This window comes from Nylanderia fulva, unplaced genomic scaffold (assembly GCF_048542155.1).
Source record: "Nylanderia fulva isolate GAGA-0341 unplaced genomic scaffold, ASM4854215v1 Scaffold11, whole genome shotgun sequence".
Taxonomy (NCBI): Eukaryota; Metazoa; Arthropoda; class Insecta; order Hymenoptera; family Formicidae; genus Nylanderia; species Nylanderia fulva.
Window position 1 is genome coordinate 1,713,493 of NW_028189302.1, and position 20,547 is coordinate 1,734,039.

Consider the following 20,547-nt stretch of genomic DNA (forward strand, 5'->3'; position numbering starts at 1 on the left):
ATATACAAGATGGTTCTAATTAACAATACGACAAATTTTAGAAGATTCTTTGATTCTTTTGTCGGAAATTCAGGAGAATCTTTTGTATAAATATATATTTCTATATCTCTTACCGAGAAATTACCTTTCTCTAAAAAGGAAATTAGGTTTTTATTAAGTTTAAAAAATGTTTCATTTTTGTTCAACATTTATTATAATTTTCTTCTGCTTTTGCTCTTTTTATTTTAAAATTCACCTTTTCGCGACTCAAAACTTAAGTCATTTAGCACCATGCTGTGCATCGTAGTGTATTTTAATTTTTTTTCTTGAAAATTATTAATATTAAATAAAAAATAAAAGTAAATTTCTAAAGACATCAAGCTTTCCAACATATTTTTAAATGCTCACATTTTGCCCCATTAAAAAGTTCTAATAAATATTCTTAATAAATATCCTTTTTAGTGGAAAATGTTCAAATTTTATTTTTTAATTTGTCCAAAATTTAAAAAAAGGATTTTATATTTATCTTTTCTTTTGAAAGAATATAATTCCTCAGGAAGGATATAAGAATATATTCATATGAAATCCCCTTTAATTTTCAAAAAAGAATCATCTTTTAAAATTGTTAACATTTATTTAAAATTATTTAATGTGATATATAGACAATCGCGAAACAATTAATACATCTGTTTACGTTTTACATTATTCAATTCACCCTGTTGCGATAATGGCTCGCATATATGGACATCGCTTTCATCAACTGACTAATACATGTGTAACTTGAAATAAACACGTTGGAGGTAAACATCTATATTACAATGAATGAACAATATAAGTTATACATAGCATGCACAGATATTATCGTAAGAAAAATTTAATTAATAAGGTATTAAAACTCACCTTAAATAAGATTCCAATTCCGAGATTCATAAACGGCTTTGTGAAGTCTATTACGCTTTCCCTGGCATAATTAATCGTCATGGAGGCAACCGCTAGATCCGCTCTCTGGAAAAAAGGCATAGCATTCGAGGAAGTTGAAGAACTTTAATTTTCTTGACGAAATTGAAACCCGTACAAAAATAAGAACGCTTATGACATATAAGAAGAAGCGGTAAAAAGTAGTTCTGTTTTACCGACCTTAAGTTAGGTTAGGTTCACTTTTTATTGAATACACAGATTGAATAATCCTCCGAATCTTTTAATACGGGCTTTTAATCTCATTTTTATTACTTCTGTATTATTCTTTCATGTCATCTCTATTGGGAGCGTTATATTTTGTGCACAAATAAACTGCAAAACTTTTGTATTAAATAAGTATTGTTACGAGCTGATGCAAGAGGCCGTTATAAACTGTAATTTTTTAACTTTTATTGTTTTTTTATAGGAAATTACAGCGCACTCCGTTCATTATTATCAGTACTTTAATTATGGAAAAGAATTTTTCAATCTGTATAGCCAATAAAAAGAAAAGCCCTTGGACTCAAAGTCGATAAAGCAGTCATGGTCAGCATCCCCTTAATCAAGATATATTGTAATCAAGATATATGTGCGCCTGATAAATGAATCTTATGACTCGCGCTGATAAACGCGAATGGAAGCGCGAGAGTCACAAAATTACTGATAAATTCTAGTCCCGTGTTCTCGCACGGTAAAGTTTACCTTGCGAGATGGTGGATGCATTCTTTATAAACGGGTGAACGTCACAGGTTATGAAGCATCGTTCGCGTCATTCTACGTTTTGAAATATCCGCCTATGGTTTCCTGGGTTTCCAGGTTAAAGCGTCATCCCCCTTTCACAAGGAGCAGATTGCTCTGCATGTTTTATAAACCGCTGATCTTCGGTATTCAACGAAAGAGACGCCGGAAAGAGAGACGAGTCGCGAATTTTGCAAAGTGCGCGCAATTTTTTTTTAGTCGTTTCCTTTCTCGCGTTTCGAATTAACGTCAGCAGTGGATCTTCTTTTATCTGACACATGTATGAGTACACGTATGAGCATTTTTAAAATAAATTCTGAGCTAATCAGCTTTATATGAGTACGAGATGTGATAAAAATTGCTCGACTGGTTTCCTAGAAACATGTAATAGGGATTCGGCTCTCTGTCGAAATATTATTTAACATCCTTCCTCTTGACAGAAGACGAAATAGTTTATACCTTTTTAGTAAATGAAGTAACACGTGTTCTCGCTGTTTATTTCACTCTTGCTTAAAATGTCAGAAGAAAAAGAGCAGCGCGTATATTAATTTTGTGTTAAACATAACTTATTAAAAAATGCTGCGGAAACTCTTTGAAATGTTGAAAGTAGCTTATGGGGAAAATTCTTTAAGCCGTTTTTGGATGTCTAAACAATTCGAAGAAGGCAGAGAATCGATCGATGACTACACAATTCATCAAAGAGTACAAATAATTTAGTCGCTGTGAACTAATTAATTCGTGAAAATAGATCATGACAATGCAAGAAATCAACAAAGCAATTGAGAGACGTTGTTTGACGTAAGAAATAGAGAACTGCATTTCGTGTTTTGTGACAAAACACAGCATCCCTGTGATTTAACAATCATCGTATTTACCTGATCTGGCTTCTTATGTTTTTTGACTTTTTCTTCAAATGAAGAAATAGTGCTGCGAAAGGAAAGAGATTTGATGACATCGAGCAATTAAGAGCATTTCGAAAAATTTGTACAAAATATTTTGAACAATGACAAAAGTGCATAGATACAGAAGAGTACTTTGAAGGGGATTAAATGTTTGCATTAATAACCAATCAAGTTTATTAATAACCGCTCCGAATATTTTTTCATCACACTTCGTACATCAATGGTGTTTATTCTCATTCAATATATACATATATATATGTATATTACTCTTTTATATTAGCTTTCGTGAAAATTAAAAATATATAAATTGCCGACTCGTTGACTGTACAACAATAATGTTGCAACAACAATATTATCGTGCTATTATGAAATATTACACGATAATTTCAATAACTCAATACTGTGTAAATATTGAAAGATTTTTGATTTGCTAAACAGAATATATATATTTTTGATTTGCTAAACAGAATATATAGATTTTTGATTTGCTAAACAGAATATATATATTTTTTATTATTGTATCGTATATATAATGTCGTGGATAATAAACTGTTGCATTCGCAAAATATTGTAGTTCAATAAAAAAAGCCGAGTAGTTTATATATTGCATATATATCGCGAACGATAGAATGGGCGATGAAAATGTTAAGAGCTTTTAACAATTCTATAAATGTATACGTAATATATTATTATACGTGGTATATTATTTGTTTTGACAAAAAAATACTTGAATTATTTATCGAATGTAGGCAGAAGCTTTATCATAGATACATAGATAGATAGATAGACAGAGAGAAAGAGAGAGAGAGAGAGAAAGAGAGAGAGAGAGAGAGAAAGAGAGAGAGAGAGAGAGAGAGAGAGAGAGAGAGAGAGAGAGAGAAACACGTGTCGGGTCAATTCGAGCATATAAGCGTCAATCACACATGTAACATATGTGTATGATACAATCAAGCAGAGAACGTACTAAAAAAGAGAAATGTACTTCCAAAAACAGTGGAACATTTTTCGATTATTGTCTACATCCATTTGCTTTGCTTCAATGATTAAAATGTTACTACTGCAGATATCAATTTTTCAGCTGGCCACTAATGGAGTCTCTTTTTAATTCAATATCACATTGTATCTATGCACCTATATATTAACGCATGAATCGTCAGAGAAAGTCCGCGTTAGCGTATTTTCAATATCACAAAGCTCCATGTATAGTATCTTCCACAATATACCGTATATTTTAGTTATAAACAATTGCATGGCAGCGATCTGTCACAAATAAAAATGTTATTTAAATATTTTGCGCTTTAGTCATACAAAAAAATCTGCACAGATCTGTCAAAAGGATTCTCTTAATTTAAGAGAAAATTCTCTAAAGAAATATTCTTTAATTAGATATTCGTAACATGCAAGAATATAAACTTAATGTTTTTATCAGTATATTACTTGAAATAATCGTGATGGCAAAAATAAAATTTGTCATAAATAAAAATGTTATTTAAATATTTTACGGTTTGTTCATACAAAAAAATCTGCACAGACCTGTCAAAACAATCCTCTTAATTTAATAGAAAAATTCTCTAAAGAAATACTCTCCAATTAGATATTCGTAACATGCAATAATATAAACTTAATAGGATGTTTTTTATTCAGTATATTATTTAAAATATTATTAATCGTGATAACAAAAACCAGTCTTATAAATGGACATTTCTTATTTATTGCATACAGTAACATAATTTTTTTCAGTGTAAAATGTAAGGTGCTTCCAAACTTGTGGAGGGTACTGTCCATATATATAATATTATATATCTTTTTTTCCGCGTTTGATTCTGTGTAAGTGATACATTTTTACGCAGTGATATTGAACGGCGCGCGATTTTATCGCGAGTGCAATCTGGTTTTTGCACGCCTATGTCTCTCCATAGCAAAAATCCAATAAGAATCCATTCCCTTTTCACAAGTTCCCTCTGTCCTGGCGCATTAACGTTCGGCTGTAACATTTTTCCATTTTTCGTTCGCGAAGGGATGCGCGCACACGTATCTTTCTCTCCCTTTGCCGGCGCGTAACGACCGCGCGGAATACGATCGCGGGGAAACACAATGCGGAATAGAGAACTTCTTTTCCGGTAACGGAAAGACAACATTTACCTTCCTCCGGGATACAATCGTGAAAAAGTTAAAGCTATAATAAAAGCTTGGAAAAAGAATTTTTCATGTTGAAAAAACATCCAAAGATTTTCGAGATATCGAATTTCCTCCTGTTTTCATGATTATTACTTTGTTTCGGTCGCTAATAGAAAATTATTAAATGAAAATTATAAAGTTACAAAATTGAGCATTTTTAGGATAAAGCATTGTTTCGCAAATTATGACATTTTATTTGCGAGTTCGTATCGTTTTGAAGTTTTTGCCTCATTTATTTTGAATAAAATATTTCTGTGATATTATTTTTCATAAAATATTCTCTCATAATTAAAAATAAAATATGTACAAATATAATTTTGAATGCTAAAATTTTGTCATTAACTTCGTCAAATGTGTGTACAGTTGAAAAATAATTTTTTACATTGAAAAAACATTTAAAAATTTTTGACTCCAAATTTCCTTCTATTTTCATTACTCTGTTTGGCTAAGAAATTTTAATGCAAAGATGATAATATTTTATGAGACACGATATTGCTTCGAATTATATAATATTTTATTAACTTACATCACATTTTAACGTTTTCGCTTAATTATCTCACTTTATCATAAATTGGATTATATAAAATAATTCTGTTAATAATACTCAATGCTTAAAAGAATACTTTTTAATTTTTATCAAACATTCTATTAAATATAATTTTTTCTAATAATTAAAAATGAAATGTACAACTGCTGAAATTTCGATCCATCGTTAATTTAATTATAAGAGCCGCGCGCCCGATTTAACAATTGTAATGTTGCAATGATTCACCGTGGTTTTTCAATTTGTAAGAGAAATTATGCGAACATCGCGTCTACTCGATCATGCAGACAATAATGGATCGGCGACGCAAATTAAATCTGAAAGACGCTCGGATGCGCATACATCAAACTTTGATTTTAATAACCGCGCGATTTTACAATTCAAATAACAGGGGAGGAGTGGAAGAGGCAACATCTGCGGTTTGATCTATGAATTGAAATATCGAATACTCTCGTCCTGTCATGGAAGAAACAGTTAATCTAGGTAATTCTTGTATTCGACTACAGACGTAATGAAATTCCTGGCGGGATGGATTTATTGCGAAACGTCCGCGAACGCCCGCGGAAATTTACTTTACTGCACACGTAAAATCGACCCTTTGGGTCGCATTTTCCCCACTTTCACCCTCCTCGATATGTTTCTCCTGATACATTATTGCCGTTGTAATTCCCCCAACAGCATTAACCCCTTAGGCTACAAATTAATTTTGACAACAAGGTATAAATATGTTGCCTTTATTTTCACATTTTCAGTGTTGGCTAACATAATCATCGATTTCTCTGTCATATAGAATATTTTGTAATAAATTTGGGCAATGCGTTTATAGTTATGATCATTAAATAATAATTATATAATATGTTAGAGTCGATTATTAAATGATTATTAAATAATTATATTTGTATATAATTAAATGTCAAAGTCGATTATTAAGTGATTATTAAATGATTATTAAATGTTAAATCAAATAATTTTATTAAAACATTTTTTTTATATTTTTAATTATTTAAAATGTTTTATTATTTGATGATTATTTAAATATTTTACAATTTTATTTTATTAAAAATTTTTTTAATAAAATAAAAATTAAGAAATTTCTCCGATTTTTATAATATAGCACACTGTAAAAAATTTTGTAAAATTACATTAAAGGTAAACATTTTTATTATTTATCGTGTAATTTTACACTTATTATTTATGTAATTTTACATATTTTTGTGTAATATATTACATATTTTTTTTACAGTGCAGTTAAAAATTCTGCCCAGAAATTTCGTTATTTCTCAGCTCGTGTTTTATTTGATCTTTCGGGGTATTGAATTATCCGCAAATGGTTGCCGGGAGAAGGAAACAGGATTTACGTAAACGATCTTACCTTCTCCATGAGCTCGCGCACGATGCCGTTCCACTCCTTCGTCTCAGGATCGTACACCCCGTACATGTGATCGGGCACCATTTTGATCGCGTATTGAAAACCGACCTGGCCGGCAATCCACTTGAGCAGATCGATGCAGAAGCCCTCGAATCGCGCGTTGCCAGTCAAATTCTTGTCTTCCTTCACCATGACGTAGGGTCTTTCCTGCAGAAGATTGGATCGTATTGATAGATCGTAGAATCGTGTTCATCGTGACAGTGGCATTGCAGGGGGCAATCTTTAAAAGCCCTTATTTCCGCGTGAGAAAGCCGTATCAAAGGGTGGGGATGAGAAAGCCGACGTTCAATGCGAATATATGGCATTCTGATCTTGTTCCTCAAACATTTCTTTTTTCCGAACGCCAACCATGAATTTTTCATTTTCCCCAGAATACATACGATGACCGATAAAACGTTCCCTTCAATAACTAGGCTCCCTTTTTGATATGACAGCCTGCTCTCTCTACGCTTTAACATCTAAATACGCTTAAATCCCGCTCTTATTTCTTTTAGAAACTGGTCAAATTTTGTTTATTCAATTATTTATTCGTTTATTTGATTTATCACAACAGAATCAGGGTGCCTAGCGGTCAGGGAAATCTGGAAAACCGGGCATGTCAGGGAATTTTATAAATCTGGAATTGTCAGGGAAAAGTCGGGAAATTTTACTATTTTTCGGGATTTTTTCATATTCTTTATTGGTATCGATAATTGAATTTTTTTATTAAATAAATATAAACTCTTTCTCGACTACCAGCACGCTAATGTAAGAATTAATTAAATTTTTTTAGTGCAGGCATTGTCAGGGAATTTTATAAATCTGGTGGAATTGTCAGGAAAAAGTCAGGAAATTTTACTATATATCTGGATTTTTTGTACAATGCATTTGTCTCAATTTTTTATTAAATAAGTATAAATTTTTCCCAGCACGCTAATTTTCTATGTTAAAAATCGATTCATCTACAACGTGTTTGTTAATTTATTTTCATCGTCGTGTTATTTTATTTCAATGTGTTTGATAGAGACGAAACTAAAAAATTTGATATAATATAAATAAAAAAAATGATTATTTAAATAGTTTATAGTGACATGTTTGTTTTGATTATGCAGATTGTATAATTGTGTGATTTAAATTTTTGTTTCTTAACTTTCAACCTTTTCATTGTTGACAAAAATATTTCAAGGATTTCATGATTTAACATTTATAATTGATTTATCATATAGATATAAAATTATGTATTTGGAAAAAATAATACTAAAAAGTTAGGGAAAAAATTAATTTCTGGTCTTGAAAAATCTGAAAAAATCAGAGAATTTTTTTTCATTGAGCACACAGAAAAATACATATATATATATATATATATATATATATATATATATATATATATCCGCAAATATATAAGTTCATCATAAGCATCAAATTTATTCAAAATGTGTTTTTAATGCTAATAAGTTTGATATACTTTAATGAAAAATATTAAATTAAAACAAATATTCTATTTGTTTTTTTATCTGACTTCTTTGATAAAAGTTTATAATATTCTTAAAAAGAAAATAATTTCTTCTTTTGAAAATATGATAATGAGTATTTCTAATATTTGTGATGAGTTTACCTTAAGTCTATTAGAAAGAAAATATTTTTTGTTAAATCTAATTGTTACTTAAAATAAGGGAAGTAAAATGAATAATTAGTTTTCTTAGCAATAGAATGATATTTTTCCGTGTGAGTCTGCTGAACACTCTGAGGATACAATTAATTACAATTTTTAGTACCTTCTATTTAGCGAATACTCATTTTTCTTATCAATATTTAATACGCAAATAATCGAAATAATTGAACACGCTTTTATATACACGTTTTATACGAGTCGCTGAGAAATCATCTCGAAAATACTTGCTCAAGCTGTTTACTCTCTGGCTTAAATGTGAATATCTCATCTCCGCGCGGCATAACAAATTTATCCAGGCCCGTTTAAAGCAGCTTTCATATCACCACGTAATCAATGTTCGCGCAATATCCTGCCTAATGATTAATTTGAACGTGCATGTGGGTCACAAACGCGGCTAATTTGGGTACAAGGTGTCATTACCTCTCTCGTCATTACTACGAGAGTAATATTCGTCGCTGTGGTCTCGTAAAAGGCGTCCAGATCCGTAACATTAATACCGGACCCGGATTTCCATTCGCCGACTTTAACGAGCTCCTCCTTCTTCAGTTTCAAAAGGTCTAGTTTGAAGTTGGTTCGCTTCCCTTCATTGAATTCGATATGTCCGGTTAATCCGTGTAAGCCTGCCTGCAACAGAAATACCTCGCATAAACCTATAAAAAAATGATTGCCCCTTCAAACGCGATTATATATGTACAGAGTGTCTCGTTAAAAAATGCTGAAGCTAATCAGCTGTTATTTTTCAATGCATGCAGTTTTGGCGAAAACAAAAATTGGATTGAAAAGAGGAAGGTCTACAATTTTTAATGGATATAAATAAAATGTTTGTATACCAGTTTATTTTATTGAAAAAAAGTAATGAAAAAAGTGCTAATAATCACATATAAATGCGTGCATTAAAAAATGACAGCTGATTAGTTATTGCATGCAGTTTTGGTGAAAACAAAAATTGGATTGAAAAGAGGAAGGTCTACAATTTTTAATGGATATAAATAAAATGTTTGTATACCAGTTTATTTTATTGAAAAAAAAGTAATGAAAAAAGTGCTAATAATCACATATAATTGCGTGCATTAAAAAATAACAGCTGATTAGTTATTCAGCAATTTTCTATGGGACACTCTGTATAAATAATATAGCGATATTTTTCGCGTCTCGCGCGTTATAAAATTATTAATTATTGATACACTGTACACGAGTAAATGCAAGCTCTCCCTGATAAAATGCATGCTACAGTGAACATTGCTTTCATGAAAATGCATGTAGCTCAGCTGTATAATTCTTGCCGAAGCTGTATATCTTTGCTATTTAAATATAGGTACATAGGTGCGTGTTGAAAATTGCATTTTTATGTAAATAGCGATCTTCCGCGATAGCAATATCTCGAAGTCGTGCAGTGTCAAAAGAGTCAAGCCCCTTTCAAGTCGAGTGAAACGCGAAGAGATCGAAAGAAAAAAAAGAAGAAAAGAAAATAACAAAATTCTCATACGGTTTTTCCGCAACATTGCTTGTTTAATGACAAATGCGGCCGCCGGATTCGCCGTTCGTTAAATCACGTGCGTCTGATGCCCCGTTAAATTTATTTTTCCTCCTGTGTCTAGTAACTCACGAGGATACGCATACATACGCGCATACGATTCATTGCTGACGGCCTACATTTCCGGCCTGCGCATGCAAACCGGGCGAAATTTTTCGCATTAATTACCGTTTGCGGTCTACCGGCGGTCTCCGCACCAGTTTATTTGATTTACATCTCTTTTTTAGCGTACTATGTATATCTGCCGTCTCGCTGGCGAGGCTGGCGGAATATTCCATCCGAAATGTGGGTGGCTCCTTTCTAAACTCGGCTGTTTAATCTGTGCCGAGAATAAACCTCTCTTCGCGTTAAAACAAAAAAAAATATATATATATATTTATATATATATATATATATTTATATATATATATATATATATATATATATATACTTGTGAAAAGTACTGTATATATATATTTACAGTACTTTCCACAAGTTTGGAAACACCTTACATTTTACAGTTAAACATAATCGTATGGCAGCGATCTGTGTAGATTTTTTGTATGAATAAATCGTAAAATATTTAAATGACATTTTTATTTATGACAAATTTTATTTTTTTTATAATCATTTTTAATTAATAACATTTCAAATAATATACTGATAAAACATTAAGTTTATATTCTTGCATAATTACGAATATCTAATTAAAGAATATTTCTTTAGAGAATTTTTCTCCTAAATTAAGAGGATCGTTTTGACAGATCTGTGCAGATTTTTTGTATGAATAAATCGTAAAATGCTGCCATGCGATTGTTTAACTGTAAAATGTAAGGTGTTTCCAAACTTGTGAAGGGTACTGTATGCAATAAATAACAATGTCCATTTATAAGACTTTTTGTTATCACGATTAATAATATTTCAAATAATATACTGAATAAAAAAAACATCCTATTAAGTTTATATTATTGCACGAATGTTTATATTATTGTTACAAATATCCAATTAAAAATATTTCTTTAGAGAATTTTTCTCTTAAATGAAAAGGATTCTTTTGACAGATCTGTGCAGATTTTTTTTGTATGAATAAATCGTCAAATAAACGTCAAATATTTAAATAACATTTTTATTTATAACAGATTGCTGCCGTGCAATTGTTTAACTAAAATTTAAGGTGTTTCCGAACTTGTGAAGGGTATTGAATATGTATATTCTTTTAACGAGGAAATAGTTTTGTCGAAACTTTGTGCAACTATTCCGTTTAACCAAAGGAATTCATTATGTCTAATGTATAATTGATGATCGGGGAATTAACAGCATTCTTCGTTTTCTGATTTCATACAATGAAATATTGGCTCGTTCTTTCTTTTCTTTTTTTTATCGCCGAGTAACGCGCGCCGAGGATTCTTCGAATATCTATACCTAGGTATGGCTGACCTATGGGCTGATATATGTATGGTTGTATCACTTTAAGTACACGCCTCGCGTTTTATTCCGCTCGTATAATCCGGATTCGTTCGAGGATGATAATGGTATACGGAATGTGAAAACGCGAGTGGGTTTTACTACACAAAAACTGTATAACAATTGATGTTGCATCCGCATTGAGAATATGGATCAATTCGGGGTTGGATTTTTTCGCGGTTATTCCACGTATTCACATATGACTTAATCTATCGCAATGAGAATAGAGATCAGTCTGAAAATAAAAATATTTTAGTTGTTTCGTTTCTATACATATACAAATTAAAAATTTTTATTAAAAATTATTTTCTTACATTTTTTCACGTCTGCAATTATTCAACATAAAATATTCATATAACGCAGGTTAAATTAATATTGATAATTTATATAAATAATATATTATATAAATATCATATTTATATAAATTATATATGAATAATATTATATATAAATAATATTATTAAAAATTTATTAAAAATTATTTTCTTACATTTTTTCACGTCTGCAATTATTCAACATAAAATATTCATATAATGCAGATTAAATTAATATTGATAATTTATATAAATAATATATTATATAAATATCATATTTATATAAATTATATATGAATAATATTATATATAAATAATATTAATAAACACATTAGTAGCGACTCGAGGAAAAATTTCATCGGCTTCGAAAAATTATTAACACTGCTTGAGATTGTTATGTATTTTCGTAGCAGAAAAATCCGTTGCGAATCGAGCTACGAATTTTTACGAATTTACGGTTTGACGGAGTTATTTCAATAATATTTACAAAGCTCTATGTATCTTTAATTATTTCGTAGGGCAATCGTCATAAAGTCACAGCTTGACTGCCGAGAATTTTAGCAGTGAAAATTTAGCCTGAATTTTTTTTTTTTTTTTTATTTAATTTACTCTGTCGATGACTGCGATCGATAAATCTTCACTGCGATATCTCGTCAGCGTCGACGTCGACGAGCCAGTCGAAAATATGCCGATGCTCGCGAAACAATTGGCGGCAAAGCGCTACCGGAAGTGACCGAGTCGGTGCCGCATGTATTTACGATACTCGACCTACTCTCGCCTGACGTATACGCACGTTAATTGCGCCATCATATGTACATATCGCATCGATATGTACATATGATGCATATACATACTCGCTGCGTACACACGTATTCTACGTAACAGAACACGCGAAATATTTTTCCGGTAACATGTTGTTACAGGGATCTAGTTTCAAAAAGAAGAGAAGAAAATTCAAACTGCGTTTATAAACGGACCAATTTCAAGTATTTTAGTTTGTTTACTGCAATTTTTTATTTTTAGTTTTGTTAGAATCGGTAAAATATGCGGTTGTTTTTCGAAATTGAATATTATAGAAAAAGTTATAGAAATAGCGAGAGAGAAAAATGGACAAAGGTTCTTATATTTTCAATGCGAAAAGCTGGTAAAATTGCATATACAAAATAGAATTTGAAATACGCTCGATTGAAAAGTAATAAAGCATGTTTCATAAAATTTTCGATATCTCTTTTATTAATATATGGATTAATCCTCTGCAATTAGTAAAACATCTATTGATTGGAATAATATTTTTAATATTTATATCGAAAAGTGCATGTTTTTTGTAAAACCAATAAAATTTTTCGTAAATAATTAAATCGCATATAACGCATTTTACAAGTTCGAAATTTTTCATTGCTTTAGCTTATATAAAAAAAAAGCTTGGCTTTGTTATTTCAAATTGAAACTTCTGCGCGCTATATTTTCATGCGTGTTGTTTGTGTTATGCTATTCAGTTTATGTTACGTATATATTTATCCAAGTCTATAGCTCGAATTGGTTTGTGCATTTCCAACTTCGCCTATTCGCATCCATGTACACTATGATAGAGAATTATATTCCTGTTCGCAGCTAACAGATATCAATTTGCGAGCGTTCAGTAATAGAGATTCACTACGCTGTTTGTAAATTCACTTATCCAAAAGTTGATATCGTGAAAGCATATTGCACGACATTATTTTGTTATCGCTATTATTATATATTTCATGTTGAAATAAGGAAAACTGTTCGATTTAATTAAACATACACGTTATAAACTCGTTTATTAATTGAAATTGTTTTGTTTCATTAGCAGAATATTGAATCGACACATTATTCTGATCAGAATAAATCTTTTCCTCAAAAGAATAAATTGTAAAAGTAGGCCTCGAAGAATAATTTCAATATTTTTGTTGGTATTTAAAATTTTAAAACTCGCTACTGAGCGTTATATATTAATTATATTACATAATTAAAATTTTATTCATTAATACATATTAATTATAATTGTACAAAGATAAAAATTATTATACCATATAATATTATCATAGTATAAATGGAATAAAATATGAATACATTATGAAAGTAAAATAAGATATTATTACAATGCATTCGAAAATTATCCTTCGTAATTTATTTAAGGGAGAAATAATTTATGTGGAATAAAGAAAATTTTTAATTTTTATTTCAAATATAACATAATCATATTAAAAGCGATGCAGTATCTATACGCATAGCTGCATTTTTGCAAGCTAAATAGATTTTACATATTTTACATATTTTACAATGGTTGATTAATCATTTTATATTTTGAGCCGGTTGCTCGTTTCTTGTTCACACGTACTTGCTTCTTTATATATATGCCTCACACACACATATATATATATCTCACCTTTAGAACGCTCCCTACTATAGAATATATACCTGGATAGGCAAAGCCGCAAAAACCGCCTATACTTGGCGGAGTGCATTAATCTTGCCGCTTTTGCAACGGGTTTTAGCTTTCAGCGTTCAGCTCAGGTTGCTTAAGCGGTGTAAGATTTGCGGTTTTCGACCGTAAACTGTAGAGTTTGTAAAAATTATAATGTAATTAATATTTTATATATCTATATAGATATATTTGTTCTCTATATTAATATATAAATAAATATTATATAATATTATAAAATATTATATAAATATTATATTAATATATAAAATATATTAATATATTTTAATATATAAAGAGGTAAAGTTCGTTTGTTCCATTGTTCGGCATAATTTCAGAAACTATCGAAAATTATTTGAAAAAATTCTTTAGGTGGATAGTTTAGATCTTCCTGAGTAACATAGGCTAGAATAATTTGTTGAAATAGTAATTCTTGTAAACACTGCTATAAACTTATTAATTCAGTTAGAAATATTGTATAAATTGTTAAAGAGATATATATTATATAAATATTTATATTAAATGTTATAAAAAAGTTTCTACTTAATTTTCTTTTTAATTTATAGAATTTTTTCATTATATATAGTTTATTATTATTATGCACTAAATGTAAATTCGGCGCATATAATCCGAAAATAATTTTTTGAAATAGTAATTTGAACGCTATTATAATTTGGATTTTATTTTGTATGTTACAGACAACGTAGCTTGAACATCGACTGCTTCGCTGTTGTGTATCAGTGTGAGTGAGTAAGATAAACTTTTATGTATTTTGAGGTAACGAATTTATAGATTGTAGTTGTAGATTGTAGATTGTATTGTAGATTGTAGAGATAGATTCGTTGCCTTGGATGGACTAAAATGAAATAGATCCAATTTACTTAATGTTACATTGGACCTTTAATAAACATAATTAATAGACCTTTAATAGACTTTTAATATACATAATACAGATAAAGCATATTACACATAAAAGTGTAAATTAAAATATAAATTAAAGGAATAAGATATATGAAAAAGAATTTTAATTTAGATTTTATTTATTTATTTTATTTAAGGAACGCGCTTGTGTGATTTTATTAATTGTATATAATAACAACTGCGTTATATAAAAATAACTTCCTAATTCTTTTGTAGTCTATCCATCTATGTAGTGTGATATATGAAAATACTTTACTTTGATTGATATAAATCTAAGTGATCGATTAATTAAATAATGCATATAACATGAACGTTTTGAATTTTATTTTATTATAATATAAATTGATTATAAATTTTATTATAAGTAATATTATATATTTTATTATTAAAAATATCAGTGAAACCATTTTGATCGATGACTCGGTGTTACGTTAATTAAAGTAAAATTAAATTCAACGATGTATAACGAACGATCGTGATTCTACGATCATATTCGAGCGTAAAATTATGCTCATGCACCGACAATAATAATAATTAGACGGAAATGAAAGGAATTTCTCTCTTTGATTGAGAGAGACATATCTGACTAAATGTAATCAGAGTGATTGTGGCCAATAAAGGTAAGTCCACTGACCTAAAAATCGTCGATTTAATGGTGTAAATAGCACCATTGTAAAATACGGATAAATATAACGTAAACGCGATACATTCGTTCTCAAATTTAATATCTGACATTTAACGTTCAAATGGACAAATATATAATTTTTGATTGTATATATGTGTGTGCATTATCTAATGTATATATATATAAAATATTAATTATAATACACAATACATTATGCAAAAAAAGGAAAGCACCATATTTTTCAGATCAATGATATAATGAAATTTCATTATAAAAACCTTACTAATTTGATGGGGATAGCGATAATAATCTCACTAATAGCAATTTCTTGCTTAATTCAAATACTAGGCTAGTAATATGGATCTAAATATTAAGCTGGTCATTATCTATCTAAAATTAATCAAGGCCAACAAAAATAATATCGATAATTCACCGAATTGCTTACTTATTTACAGCATGGTGGTTCACAGAGGCATGATTACCCCGTTAATGGAGAGTAGCAGCTATATATGTCCAAATTTGGCAATTTATATCGCCATGCGGAATTTAAACGCGAAATGTAACCGCGACACCGCATATGCATACATATATGCACGTGTACCTCTCTTTTATTCGCGATGCGTTATTTATTTCGGATTTAACGTGAAAGGAACTTTCAATATAACCGATAGATGCATCGGGTGCAGTGACGTTTCGAAAAGTATCACGGGACCAGAAAGAGCGTTGATATTTACGAACGAGTGGATGCTACGTGAAAGGAATGGAGCAGACTTATCAGGAACTTTTATAATTTCTGTGGCAAACTTTTCTCTCGTTCTTTCTCTCTCTCTCTCTCTCTCTCTTTTTCCTTCCTTTCACTCGAAGACATTTTTCTATTGCCTGATAACGTTCCGCGATTTAAGCGGGATGCAGCGCATCCGTTCAGATAATAAAAAGATTGTTGCCAAAATTATATAGTTTGATATATTTTTCTCTTGGACAACATGCTTTTAGTCCAGCATCAACAACGTGATGCAGCTTTCGATCTTGTTTTTACTATTTATTTTTTTAAATTGAATAAAGTTAAATGAAATTAAATAACCACTTTTTATATTCTTTCGTTTTTCAATTTAAAAAATTTTATATATTTAAAAAATATGTTTTACGTTTGTTTTTTCTATTTTTTTTATTATTTAAATAATTTCATTCGAGTTCTTTTTAGCTATTTCTCTAAAAAAAAAAAAAAAAAAAAAGAAATATTCAACAGATGTTAAATCAGTATAATTGATTTTTTTTTATTTGAAAAGAAGGGGTTTAACCCCAAAATCTCTCTTGAGATCTGCCAGTGTCCCTTGAAATAAAACGACATATTACATATTACATCTCCGTCGTATAGCGGTGATCGACGATGATATATACTGTTAAAAAAGTCATGTGACGTAAGTTTCAAAAAATTGTCACGATTCACCGCCTTCTCTTCATCTTCTCCCTTTTCTGTCTTCTCTTATTTTTCTTCGCGACATCTTCGATTATTCCGACCCGAACTTTCCTACGCGTTCTCAATTTTCTTTCTGGCACATCGCGAAAAAAGAGAAACTTTATAATACCGCGGTAGGGAACGTTGCAGGAATAATTCGCAGGAAGTTGTCATAGTGTAAACTTATCAGTTTTCCCTCTCTCTATCTCCGTGAGATCTACAACGTACATCGTTACATTTCCGCTTTTCCTCCGACGTTTGTAATCTCTTTTTCGCGTTGAAACTCTCAACTCGCTGAGAGTTTAATGTATACGCATTTGCGAGACGCTCTCTCTCTCTCTCTTTTTTTTCTCTCCTTCTCTTGAGATAATACGCTCTCTATTAAAAAAAAATTGGAAATTTAATATTAAAAAAAAATTGGAAATTTAATATTCCTCGCAAATTAATAAAATTGGCATGATATTAATTGATTTAATTACTCCGCGTGATAAAATTAAATGCCATGTCTGATGGTAATAATCGCTAATGAAAATGCTTTCGCAGTTTATTGCATCTACTCGTCAAAATGTCACTGCATGGTGTATACACTGCACTTTAGTTAATGCTGTTTACACGAAACACATTATTATTACGCGGGCAGATATTGCGATACAAGTATTTGGTAATAATTCCTTAATCAAACAAATATTGGCATTATTAATTATACTCCATATATATGTCGGAAAATTTTTTAATAATAAGTTTGATGGCTTTCGAGAGAGATGCATATGATTGATGAAACCTTTGTATGTTCTGTCAAAAGATTTTACACAAAGGATTTTTATTTATCTTTTTAATATTGAAAAGAATTGTCTGACATTACATGTTGGAAAAGACAATTACACATTGATACAACAATTATATTATACTTTTTATTAATTTTTTTTAATAATCAATGTAAATAGGGGAAAAAAATAGCGCTTTAACTTCTTCGTATATTTTAACTAAATAAACTCTGTCCATTTTTCTCCGAGAATATAAAAAGTAGCTTTAAATCGCTCTTTCCACCTTTTCTCTTGCTCTTTCTCCTTTTTCACAGCCAAATTGCATTTTCTTAACAAATACTTTGCGCAAAAAATCCTTATTAAATTTAAAAAATCTTTCGTAAGAACATAATTCGCGAATTTAAAAACAAAATTCGCGAATGACACAGAAAATGACTTATGGATAATAAATCCCGAAAAAAGGAAACGTCGTGATTTCCTCGATTAACAGGCAACGTCGCTGTCAAAATGCATTTTCTTATCAAATACTTTGCGCAAAAAATCCTTATTAGATTAAAAAAATCTCTCGTAAGAACACGACAATTCGCGAATTAAAAAAAAAATTCACGAATAAAATTTTGTTTAAATTCGCGAATTTTTAAAAGGATTTAATAAGGATTTTTTACGCAAAGTATTTGTCAAGATAATTCATTTTGACTGTGAAAAAGGAGACGGTGCTTCAATATTAAAGATAATTCGTTGCCCGAATATTTGCCTGTTAATCGCGAAGAAAATGACTTATGGACAATAAATCCCGAAAAAAGGAAGCGTCGTGGTTTCCTCGATTAACAGGCAAAAATTCGGACAACGTCGCTGTCAAAATGCATTTTCTTACCAAATACTTTGCGCAAAAAATCCTTATTAGATTAAAAAAATCTCTCGTAAGAACACGACAATTTGCGAATTGAAAAAAAAATTCACGAATAAAATTTTGTTTAAATTCGCGAATTTTTAAAAGGATTTAATAAGGATTTTTTACGCAAAGTATTTGTCAAGATAATTCATTTTGACTGTGAAAAAGGAGACGGTGCTTCAATATTAAAGATAATTCGTTGCCCGAATATTTGCCTGTTAATCGAGAAAGAAGAAAATGACTTATGGACAACAGTAAATCCCGAAAAAAGGAAGCGTCGTGGTTTCCTCGATTAACAGGCAAATATTCGGGCAGCGTCGCGATTTAAGCACCGTTTAATTCGTCATCGTCGGGCTGACTAATAGGTAGGTCCGATTCGAGTTGCGCTCGGATAATAAAGCTCGCCGGGATCTATTCATGAACGGCACGTATGAGCGAGTTTACGTACGTGTCTCTCCCTCGTATGACGCGGTCGTGCATTCGTGACGGAAAGCGCGACCGCGACGACCAAAGGAGGAGAGAACCTCCCCCTCCCTCCACCCCTTCTGCCCTTCTACCACCCACCCCTATTCCGAGAGGAGAGTGGCTCTCGACGCTGTAGCTATTTGCTAAATACGCTGTTCAATTATTCATGTGTCAACGTTGCTTTCCTTCCGTTGCTATCCATACGACCGCGGCTTATCGTCGAGCTACTAGCAATCTGCGCGAAAGCAACGTTGAAGGGAACTTCTCGCTTCTCTTCCAAGATCATCGCGAATTTCATGTATCTATGTGTGCTTCCCTCGACGCTCGCGGAATTTTAATTTTCCCTGATCAACGCACAGTAGACAAATTTATGGTTTCTTGTTAAGAAGTTAGTGCAGGTTATTAAATTTTTGCGTTAAATATTTAACACATTCATGTGTTAATTTAACATATTACTGTTCTGTTAATTGAATTTAAATGTTAAATTATTAAAACAACTGCTTTATTAGTGACAAGATTTATCTGTTAAAATTTACAGAAAAAAAATGTTGATTTTCTAATTTATAAGTGGGGATGATAAAAACTAAAATTAATATATTTTTTGTCAATTTTTACATTAAAAGTATGTCAATTTTACACAAAATTTATTTTTAATTATTTGAAATTTTGCAGTTATTTTGTGTTAAAATATTAACACAATATTCGTGTCCCCATTTAACATATTCATATTATGTTAAATTAACACAAAAATGTAAAAATAACACAATGTGCATCTATTTTTAATTTTACACAATAAATAGGTTCTGCTTTATTAGTGACAAGATTTATCTGTTAAAATTTACAGAAAAAATGATGATTTTCTATTTTAGAATATAAGTGGGGATGATAAAATCTAACATTAACATATTTTAAATTATTTAAAAATTTGCATTTATTTTGTGTTAAAATATTAAAATAATATGTGTGTCTCTATTTAACATATCCATTTTAACACAAAAATTTCTGTGGACCGTTTGGGACATGTAATATCTGTTAAATTTAACAGAAATTTTTTAATTGCGCGGATGTTCCGTTATATCTATATCGTTTTAGGGTTTAAATGTATAGATATTATGGTAATTTTTTGCATCGTTTGTACATAGAGACTTCTAATTTTAAAGGTATAGTGAAACACACACACACAAAGATCAGTTAATAATCTCTTACGAAGTTAATAATATTCTTACGTTCGGTCGATCAATCTAAAAATGACAGGAAAAAGAATGTTTAATGAAGTTCTTGAAAGAAAATGATCAAATATTAAACCTTA

General features: G+C 30.3%; 1 protein-coding gene across 1 annotated transcript in view; it reads right to left on the reverse strand.

Annotated features, from left to right (window-relative positions):
• The window catches only part of LOC114938581 (glutamate receptor ionotropic, kainate 2), a 210,933-nt gene that overhangs the window by 26,859 nt on the left and 163,527 nt on the right, over positions 1-20,547 (reverse strand). The window contains exons 9-11 of the mRNA XM_085487905.1: positions 8,799-9,002; positions 6,671-6,874; positions 880-984 (exon numbers count right to left, since the gene is read on the reverse strand). Coding sequence (XP_085344031.1) covers positions 880-984; positions 6,671-6,874; positions 8,799-9,002 — 513 coding nt within the window. The remainder of the gene's footprint in view (positions 1-879; positions 985-6,670; positions 6,875-8,798; positions 9,003-20,547) is intronic.